At 54.1% G+C, this 10295-nt stretch overlaps 1 protein-coding gene across 2 annotated transcripts in view; it reads left to right on the top strand.

The window, feature by feature from the left end:
• The window catches only part of KIAA1671 (KIAA1671 ortholog), a 145429-nt gene that overhangs the window by 40812 nt on the left and 94322 nt on the right, over positions 1 to 10295 (top strand). Inside the window, exon 1 of one of the 2 annotated variants that reach the window (XM_077761681.1) lies at positions 1704 to 1974. The exons of the other annotated variant lie outside the window; for it this stretch is intronic. Within the exon in view, the coding sequence (XP_077617807.1) occupies positions 1924 to 1974 (51 nt within the window). The 5' untranslated portion in view covers positions 1704 to 1923. Of the gene's footprint in view, positions 1 to 1703; positions 1975 to 10295 lie in introns of those variants that run through there. 2 annotated transcript variants of the gene reach the window in all.

Genomic DNA, 10295 nt, shown 5'->3' with positions numbered 1-10295 from the left:
GCCCCCTCCCCGTCTCTGCCCCCTCCCACACTCTTCCCTCTGGGTCCTCATCCTGGTCAGGCCGGATGGAGACGGAAAAGGAACAGCTGGCCCTCAGCAGCCTCCACTCACGGGGCGGATGGACAGTTGGTCAGCGTGTCACTAGGCAAGGGCCACCTGTCCCCTGTCCCTTAGCCCCTCAGTTAGACTTTACTGGTGCTCAGTCCATCAGGTCACCACACGTACCCTAGCTGTGCCGCCGGCCGGCGAGTGGGGCCCCGGCCTCTGGTCGTGCCGTCGGGACTTGTCTCTCTGGCTGTCCCGGCGGGCGGTCAGTCAACGTGCTGGGCCCGGCCTTCTGGCTGTTCCTTTGGGTGGTCAGGCCTCGCGCAGGGCCTGGCCGTACCTTCTGCTGCACCCTCGGTTTGGACCGGCCCTTGACTGACTTGTAGCAGGCAGTGAGCCTCGCCTGCCGGATGTGGGGTGCCAAGAACTGAAGAGGCCACAGGCCTGCTTTTGAAGAGCTTTGAAGTTCACCCTGTGGCTTCCTCAGCTGCTGAGCTCAGCTGGTGCCTGTGCTGTTCAGACGAGCTTCCTGTCAGCCGCTCGGCCCGGCCCTGGGTCGTGGGGCTGGTGTGTGTGGCAGATGGGCCCGGGGTCGGGGGCGGGGGGAGCCTGGCTCGGAGCCCACGCCTCTGCCAACTGCTGTACCCCTCCCCCCACCAAGCAGAAGCCTCGGGCCTGGCCCGTGTGTGGAGCGCTTGCTGTGTGTGCCCGTCTGGTCCCGACCGAGCCCAGGAGGTGGCCTTGGGTCTGCCTCACGGCTTGGCTGCCCCACTCACCTGGGGCGGCTCCCTTTGCCTTTTGGAGCCTCAGTTTCCTTATCCGGCTGGCGGAATCTCCCGTGGAAATGCTGTGGGGACGAGACTAGACGTTTTCGTATTATTACACCTCACTGAATTTGCAGAAGCCTGAGAGGCGGGGCTAATCCATCCCATTTTACAGAAGGGGTAACTGAGGCCCAGGGAATGGAAAGACTGGCCACCATCAGTCTCTTTTGAAGGAGACATCTAAGAAAGTTCCCCTGGGAGGGTCTTAGATGCGCTATAATTTGCATTTTTAACCTCTGCAAATGGATGCTTCCCCCAAACCCCCACACCACACGCCTGGCGGATGGTGACTCTGGGAGCCGGTGTCTCCTTTCCTTGGCAGCCCTGACTGCCCACCAGAGTGCATGGAACCCAGAACTCATGTTCAGGAGGCCCAGGATCCAGGTCTGGCTCAGTTTCCAACTCGCTATGTAGCCTTGACCAAGTCTCTAGGCTTCTCTGGGCCTCGGTTTTCCCCTTTTGTAAAATGGGGACAATCAGGTCCTCCTTCCAGGGCTAGAAGCTTAATCGAGTCACAAGGAACTTGACCAGAGCCAGGAGGGGCTGTGCAAACCGATGGGACGCAGCTGAGTTGATTTATTTCCTTTCCGTGTGAGGAGCTGGGTGTGGGGGCTCCCTCTCCCCATGTGGTCTGCGGGGAGGAACCACACACACTTGTCCTTACACATCCACACACTCAGACATGCACAGACGCTCACACAGACACACACACCAGTTCTTCCTGCCACACTGCTGAGAAGCCCTCCATCACCAGGGTCCAGAGGGCTCGGCTGGCTTTGGGAGGAGCCGCCTTGGGACCCGCCCCCAGGACGAGCCTCCAGAGAGGTTCCAGGCAGGGCTCACAGGCCCTGAGCAGTGACATCCCCACCCCAGAGGTAGTTGTGGCAGCTAGCGGGGTGTCTGGCTGGTGTCCTGGCCACGAGCCAGCCTCTGAATGATTCATGCCGCCTTGAACTTGACTCCGGTGTGATCAGCCGAGCGGGAAGAGCCGCCCCCTCCAGAGAAAAGCTGGAAAGGCACCCGGTGCTGGCAGCATAACCCCAGGGTGCCTGAAATGGAGTATTATTACTGCCCCAGCCTCCTGAAGTTTGTGCAGTACCTGTGGGTGAGTGTGGCCACCTGGACTCGAACTTTCCTTTTCTTCCTTGCCTCATGCCAAATTGGCTCTTTGGCTCTGTCTGGCTAGCGGTGTCTCTGTTTTCTTAAGAAACGGTGGCTGTTTTCAAGGAGGAGGGAGTGTTGGGGAGAGGGATGGGGGTCTGGTTTGGGAGGGAGAGCAGGCGAAGGGCACAGAGTCCAGACTCCAGTGATCGCTGGTTCCTGAGGGCTGGTCACCAGTGCCCCCTCCCCCTCCAGTCCTCGGGAAAAACAAGAAAAACAGGGACAGCACCAGTGAGGTTTTCAGAAAGTGACATTTCTTTGATTTAAGAGACTATTCTTTATTCTGAAATGATATCCGTCTTGCCTTGTGTGTGAAAACATCCTGTCTTTTATGATGAAAAGAACAGATTTCGTTCTCCTTTCAATGAACTTAGTGAGCAAAGTAAAAAGTTAGAATCCTTTCATTGCGTTCTCTCCTCTGTACAACAAAGGGGAAAAATAAAACCACAACTTTTTTTTTTCTTGTGAAATACGAAAGTCAGGGAACCCATGCGGAAGTGCTTGGTGGGGCACGGAGTGCTTTTTCAGACCTTCTTCTGACTCTGAAACTGACTGGCTGTGTGTGCCCAGGAATGTTGCCTCCCCTCTCTGGGCCTCTGTTTCATCATCTATGAAATTAAGGGGTGGGTGGTAGGTAATGGCGGGTTGTGTGACATTCATCAGGGCTCTGTGACCAGACGGGCTTAGCAGGGAATTGTTATAAGTGGATCTCAGAGTTTTCCAGAACGTTTGCCACCCGGTTGAAAACGCCCAGAAGGGAAAGACTTGGGAAATATTATTTTTCCCCCTGCTGAATGTTTGCAAATATTTCAGATGCCTTCTCACCCAGGGAATTTTCCGGAGCTCCTAAAAATACAACTTTAGGAAACATTGTTCTTCACCCGTCTCTCCCCCAGCGTCTGTGTTCCCTCCTCAGGCTCCTGGAGTAGATAGAAAACAGGAGACCCTCCTGATCCATGCCCTTTGATCATTAATGTTTGAATATTGTCATTTTTTTTAATGTTTATGTATTTTTGAGAGAGCGAGAGAAAAAAGAGAGAGAGAGAGAGAGAGAGTGCGCGCAGGAGCAGGGGAGCACACACACACACACACACACACACACAATCTGAAGCAGGCTCCAAGCTCTGAGCTGTCACCCCACCCCAGAGCTGGGCACAGGTCTTGAACTCACAAACTCAAGATCATGACCTGAGCTCGGTTGCTTAACTGACTGAGCCACCGAGGTGCCCCTAAGTATTGTCATATTTTAAATGTAAGACAGTATTTATTGATTTATTTTTGTTTTTCTAATTATGAAAATAATATGTGGACATGGTAGAAAACTTGAAAAATCCTAAAGGGCATAAAATGAAGGAAGAAAATAAGTCACCCACAGTCATTTGTATTTTTGAAATCTGTCATCCACAGGGTCCTGATGACCTTGATGTGCCCAGGTGTGTGTCAGGCTCTGGGCTTGCTGTTAGGGAGGCTGTGATATTGTGATTAAATTTTTTTTTTTTAGTTTTTGAGAGACAGAGCAGGAGCAGGGGAGGGGCACAGAGAGAGGGAGACACAGAATCTGAAACAGGCTCTAGGCCGTGAGCTGTCAGCACAGAGCCTGGTATGGGGCTCGAACCCATGAACTGCGAAATCATGACCTGAGCCCAAGTCCGATGCTCGACTGACTGAGCCACCCAGGCGTCTCTATGATACTGTGATTTCAATAAGAAATACATATTTGGTCTTCCTTCCTGTTTCTGACACAGAATTTCCTGGAATTTCCTAACTGATAAAGAGTAATAAACACGTTTTGAGATTATGTTAATGAGGGGACTTTTGGGCCCCACCTAAGGATGGGAGCTAGTTGCCCCGGGGAACCCACTGTGGGATTAGAGAGTTAGAAATCTCAGCCCACACCTGACCTCCAGGGAGGGCGAGGGCCTGGAGGCTGAAATAATCCCCAGCGGGCAGTGACTTAATCAGCCGTGCCCTGTGTAATGACATCTACATAAAAACCTGGAAAGGACAGTGGGGGGCTTCTGGGTTGGTGGGCACGTGGAGACTCGGAGAGGGGTGTGAGCTAGCTCAGAGGACAGAGGACACAGGCGTGCTGCACCCTTTCCCAGACCCTGCTGTGTACCCCTCTTCCATCTGGCTGCTCACCAGTTCCATGCTTTTACAATAAGCTGGTGATCTCGTAAGTGAAATGTTTCCCTGGGTTCTGAGAGCCACTCTTGCAAATTCATTGAAGGCAAGGAGGAGGTCCTGGGCAGCTCCGATCCACAACCAGTCTGTTGGAAGCCCAGGTGACAACCGGAACTCACGATTGGCATTGGAATGGGGGCTGGAGGTCTGATGGCTGCCTCCAGCTTGGCAGTGTCAGAATTGAGCTGAAATGGTAGGACGTCCACCCGATGTTAGAGAATTGCTTGGTGGTGTTGGAAACAAACACACGTACATGTTGGAATTGACGTCAGAATCAGAAACACGGAGCTAAGATACAAACTACCATCCCGGGAACCCGGAGCTCGGTGTGGGCGCTGGGCACATCGGCATACAGCTACCCATTTGTGTCCACTTAACACACACAGCCGCGGCTCGGAGCCAGGATCAGATACTCAGAATGCAGTTGGACGAGACAGACGTGGCCCCTGAACCTTGTGGGGTCACAGGCCCTGCACAAGGAATTGGAGCAAACAGCACATGTGTATTAGGATGGGGTGGTGCCAGAGCTGTGGGGGACATGGGCTCATCCGGGCTGGGGGCGGGGAGCCTGGGAGAGTCTCCCAGGGAAGCTGAGCACTAGAGAATATGTAGGAGCTGGTAGGTGAATGCTAGGGCAGGGCCGGGGGAAGGGTATGCCGGGCAGAAGGAACAGCGTGTGCGAAGGGCTGCGGTGGGTGATTGCCAGTCATGCTCAAGGCTGGTCCCAGAGACCAGCATAAACTCAGCCTGGCCGGTGGGAGGTGAGGGGGGGGTGGGGGAGGAGGACGCTGTCAGCTTAGCAGGGGCAGCTGTGTGGGGCAGGTGGCTCCTTTCCTGGCTGTGCCCCCAACTCTCAGTGTGACCTGGGGCAAGCGTCTGGTTCTCTGGGCCTCAGTTTCCCCATCTGAACCATAAAGAGGGAGAGAGGCGAGGGGGTTTAGAAGGTCCTTCCAGGAGGGAAGCCCAGAGATTTCCAGTCGGGCGCCCACCTCCTGTGAGTGACCAGGTCCTGGAGTGTTGAGGTGCCGTGTGTTTTTGCACCGCACCCGCACTTTCCCCCGCCCTCCTCTCTGCCGCTGACAGCCTGCTGCACGTGTGACACGATTGGCCCTGGGTCTGGAATGCGAAGCTGGGGACCCTAGAAAACCCTCGGGCTTCAGATCCGGATGGTAATGGAGCCGGATGGTGTCGGGTAGGCCACTTTACGTCACCAGACTCTAGCTTCCTCATCTTCGAAGTGGGGACACACCGCCTTCCTCATTCGCTTGTTGGGACCATTCCTGGGAAGCCTCTTAGCTGGTTTCTGAAGCCTGGAAGTTGCTGCTCAGCAAATGTGAGCTCTTCCTCGCTCCCAGGAACCTACCATCAGATTGAAAGTGACCGGCTGGTGCCAACTATGACACACGTCCCTGGTGGGGGGCAGGGGCGGGGGAGGGTGTCTCTCCCCATAGAGGGGAATCCCCCCCCGCCACCCATTCATTGTCCCATTATCCTAGTTTTTTAAAGTTACCTTTTTTTTCTCTTTAGAATTTTCACTTTTAGATTTATAGAAATGTCACAAACATAGCAGGGAGTTCCTGATACCCTTCCCCCATCTTCCTCTGTGATAGCATCTTGCTATAAGCACCATATGTTTACCTAAGGGAAGCGATTGGTTCAATACTATTAACTAAATGATTACCTTTACTCCAGCGGTTCCCATCTGGGGGCAGTTTTGACCTTCAGGGGACACTTGGCAATAGCGGTGACGTTCTTTGATTGTCACCACTGAGGGAAAAGGGGTGGCACTGGCATCTGGAGGTTAGAGGCCAGGGACGCCGCACAGGACGGCCGCCATGCCCCAAACTCCCTCCACGGAGACTAAGCTGGCCCGAAACGTCCATTAGCACCGAGGCTGAGAAAACCTGGGGGATTCAGATTTCACCCAGTTTTCCACCATCTTTTTTCTGTTCCAGGACCCAAGCCGGGATCCCACCTCGTGTGTTGCCTGTCGGATTTACCCGTAGCAGGGGGGCAACTGCAGGCTGGGCAAATGAGTGCTTAGATCCACAAACCACTTCTTTGTGTGTGCCCGCTGAGAACACGAGCGTGTGCCCACCCCACTTAGGGATGCTGCATCAACATGCTGCTCCGTGGCTGCCTAGAATTCCCACTTGTCACCAGCCTTGACGTATTGGCTGTCTTCCGGTGGCTTTCGCTGTACAGACAACTCCGTGACTGATGGCGTTCTCACCCTTCAGTGTATTTTTGTGATGTTTTTATTTAAATTCCAGTTGGTTAACAGACAGTGTGACATCGGCTTCAGGTGTGTGATACAGTGACTCAGCACTTCCACGCATCACCCCGCGCCCGTCCCTATGCCCTCGCAGCCTCAAACCTGTACGTACCTTTCAGGTTATTTCAAAAGCCGGCTTCTTAGGGGCCAGGCCTCGGCGGCGGCAGGTTTCTGCAGAGTTGTCATCTGTTGATGGGGTGTCGGTGGCTTCCTGTTGGTGGCTTGAGTCCACCACACAGCTACAACTGGGGGTGGGGGGAGAAACTGCCAGCCCCCTCCATCCACTAATCTCCTATGTTGCTGGGACACTTAGCCAGACAATCCCGAGGCTGGTGGCCTTTTCAGGGCACTGGCATCAAGCTGCTGGTTTGAGGTTGTCAACTGCAACAGTGTAGCATTGACGGTAATAATAATTAATAATTAATGATGGCCACCACCATTCCTCCTGAGCATTTACAACATCCTGGCTCAGTGCCCTTCATGGCGGTGTCTCCTCCCATCCTCACTGGAATATACCATGGGTAGATTTCACGATCGCCCTTGTTTTGTGTTTAGGGAAACTGGGGCCCAGAGAGGTTATGCAGCTCATCTAAGGTTCCCCAGCTGGAAGTTGTCAGAGCCTGTATCTGAGCTTAGGTCTCCCAGTGTGCCACTTTAACTACCTCACTGAACCCGTTGTTCTGGCTTCTCATTTGGGGAAACTGAGGCTCACGGGGCTGAGGCAACTTGCCAGCCCACGGGAAAGGTTTTTGTTCATTGTGAGGTTTGCAAGGTGGAAGATGATAGAAGGATGTTGCACGGGGCCAAGCAGGGCTGGAGGCAGAGAGCCCTGGCTCAGAATCCCAGCTTCACCGAAAGCACGTCCCATTGCTGCTCTGGGCCTCAGTTTCCCTGTGTGTGAGTGGAAGTGGTCGGCCCCACCTTTCAGGGCCCCACTGAGGACTCACTGCGATAAGGACATTAGTATTCTTGGCACAGGGCTGGACTCAGAATGGGCGCTCTGTTTCTAGATATTCTTTTTTGGGGGGCGGGGACGGCTCTGCTATAATGGCAGAGACACGCTGCACCCCCCCACCCCCTGACACACACGCACTTTCTTAGGCTCTCGTGGCTGGCCACCCACAGCTAAGGGGGTTACCAGAGTGTCACTTGTGGCAGCTTCTCCTGGAAGATGCCATGTGACATGGAGTCCAAGATCAAGGACGGTCCCCTGTGCTGTTGGTTGTGGGTGCCTCCCCTGCCCCTTCCTCCCTGCCAGGATCGGTGGTTCAGTGGCTCGATCTCCATGGAATGAGGGGGAAACCCTTTGCTTCCCCTTGTGGTTGGTAAGCTTCATCTCCCCTCGCTTGACTCCATGGCAAGATTTTTTTTTAATGGAAAAATGTCCAAATGTCTAAATGTGGTTAAATCGGCCGTTCTTTCCCTCGGGCTTCCTTTCTCCGTGTTTACTTAGCTCCAGCCCTCACGCGGCTTGTCACCACATCCGGGAGCTAAGGGCACACCTGCAGGGGTCTTTCTCCCCCAGGCCAACCCGGGTGGCATCGTGACAATCCTCCTAACAACCCCAGGAGGTCCGTATTGTTGTTATTTCACATTTGAGGAATCAGAGATTCCAAGAGGTTGAGCACCCACCTGATATGAAAGAGCCCGTAAGGGGCGGAGCCGGGATTTGAACTTGGGACGTCTGACGTCCAAGCCCCCGTGTGTGATCACTGCACACGGCTTCCCTGGGGCAGAAGCGCTGCCCGTCCCGCCCGCCGCTGAGTCCCCAGCACAGTGTCCAGGTTGTGTTACTGGTGGTGCCCTGGACACGGGCTGATGGACCGCCCGCCGGACCCGGTGGGTCACAGTGAAACGTTTGGGGATGAGCTGCCCGTGAGCTTTGACGCGCGCCTGGCGCTCAGCACAAGCCCGTCAATGGTCGCCATTGCTACTGTCGTTATTTTCATTACCAGCTTCTGAATCTTAGATCTTGGCGCCTCCCGGGTGTGCCAAGGGCCTGGTTTGGCTTTGCAGTGTTTTGTGGCCAAAATAGAAGAACTGGCTATTTTTGTGTTGTTTGACTTGGGCCTGGGGTTTGGGCCACAGGATGGCTTGCGTCATGAGAGGTTTGCATCTGACTTGAGTCGTGACAGCCAAGTTGCAGAGCAGAGAACACGGTCTTGGAGTCAGGTTCTTCCAGCTTCCAGTTCGCACGGAGCTGCTTCCTAGTGGGGCGTGGGGCTCTGAGCAAGTCCCTTAACCTCTCAGAAAGTCAGTTTCGCCTTCTAGAGAGTGGGAATGATGATAGCATCTCCCTCATGAGGCGTCCTGAGGATGCAAGTAATGCAAACAAAGCAGGCACATAGTAGGTTTTGAATAAGGGCTCAAGACTGACATCAGTGTAGACCCCGAATGGGCCTTCAATTCAGTTCAGTTAAACACATGTGCCAGGCCCTGAGCTAAGTGCTTGGGATACAACAGTGAACAATATGGTCAAAGATCCCTGTCTCAGGGATTAACATTCTAGCGGGTTCAGGCAGTGAACAATGGGCGTGATACGTAAGAACACTAACATGTCAGGGGGTGGTGTGTGCCGTGGAAAGGAGGAAGTAAGCAAGTAAGAAGGCTCAGGTGGACTTGGATGGGTGGGGCCGAGGGGCCTACCTGAGAAGGTGACATTTAGACAGAGACTTTGGAAAAGGGGAGGGAATAGGCCAGGGGAGCTTGGGGGAAGAGGCAGCAGTCAGTGCAAAGGTCCTGGGGTCTAAGTGTGCACAGGTACTTTTGTGGATCTGGAAGGAGGCAGGGTGGCTGCAGAAGAGTGAGTGAGGGGAGCAGAGTTGGAAGCAAGGTCGTGGAAGTCACTTGAAGGACTTTGTCTTGTGCTGTGAGGGTGACAGAGCCATGGAGGGGTGTCACTTCGAGTGACACTATCTGACTTAGGTTTGAATGGATCCCTCCGGTTGCTGCGCAGGGAACAGACTGAAGCAGGACTGAAGCAAGATGAGGAAGGGCAGTGAGGACCCACTGCAGGTGTCTGGGTGGGAGACGGTGGTGGCTCAGACCAGGGGCAGCTGAGGAGGTGAGGAGAAGGGGGCAGGTTTTGGATCTGTTTTGAAAGTTGAGCAACAGGAATTGCTGCTGGATTGGGTGGGGGGTGGGGGAGAAAGAGAAGAATCCTGAAGACACCGAGGGTTTGGGGCCTGGCCATCGGAAGGATGGAACTGCCATTGACTTCCGTTAGCAAAACTGCAGGTGGGCGGATCCGCAGCTGAGGCCGACCAGGACCCGGCTTTGGACTTGGAGAATGTCCGTCAGCACCCCGTGTCCTCACATGTTCCCCACCTCTCCCCGGCCTCGCTTTCCCCATCTGTACAACAGGAATGGTAATTCCTGCCCTGCCATGTCTCACGGTAGCTGAGATGCTCGGGTGGGAACTTTTATTTTATTTTTTTTAAAGCGTATGCATTTATTTTGAGAGAATGAGAGAGCAGAGGAGGGGCTGAAGGAGAGAGAGAGGGAATCCCAAGTAGGTTCTGCGCTGTCAGCACGGAGCCCGATTCAGGCCTTGAACTCAAAACCCATGAGATCATGACCTGGGCTGAAATCAAGAGTCAGGCGCTTCACTGAGCCACCCAGATGCCCCTGAGTGGGAATTTTAAAGGGTTAAAATATCAAGTCAAGTCTATGTGGTGAGGTGTTTTAGTCCCTTAGATAATTCCTGGCATTTCTGAGCCCCCACCAGGAGGCACCCGGAGCCTTAGACACAAGCAGGCCCTGCTAACTTCCACTGTAGGGTTCACAAGACTCCACCTGGCACATCT

This window comes from Crocuta crocuta, unplaced genomic scaffold, assembly GCF_008692635.1.
Source record: "Crocuta crocuta isolate KB4526 unplaced genomic scaffold, BGI_CrCroc_1.0 scaffold348, whole genome shotgun sequence".
Classification (NCBI taxonomy): domain Eukaryota; kingdom Metazoa; phylum Chordata; class Mammalia; order Carnivora; family Hyaenidae; genus Crocuta; species Crocuta crocuta.
This window is presented reverse-complemented; position numbering and strand designations above follow the sequence as displayed.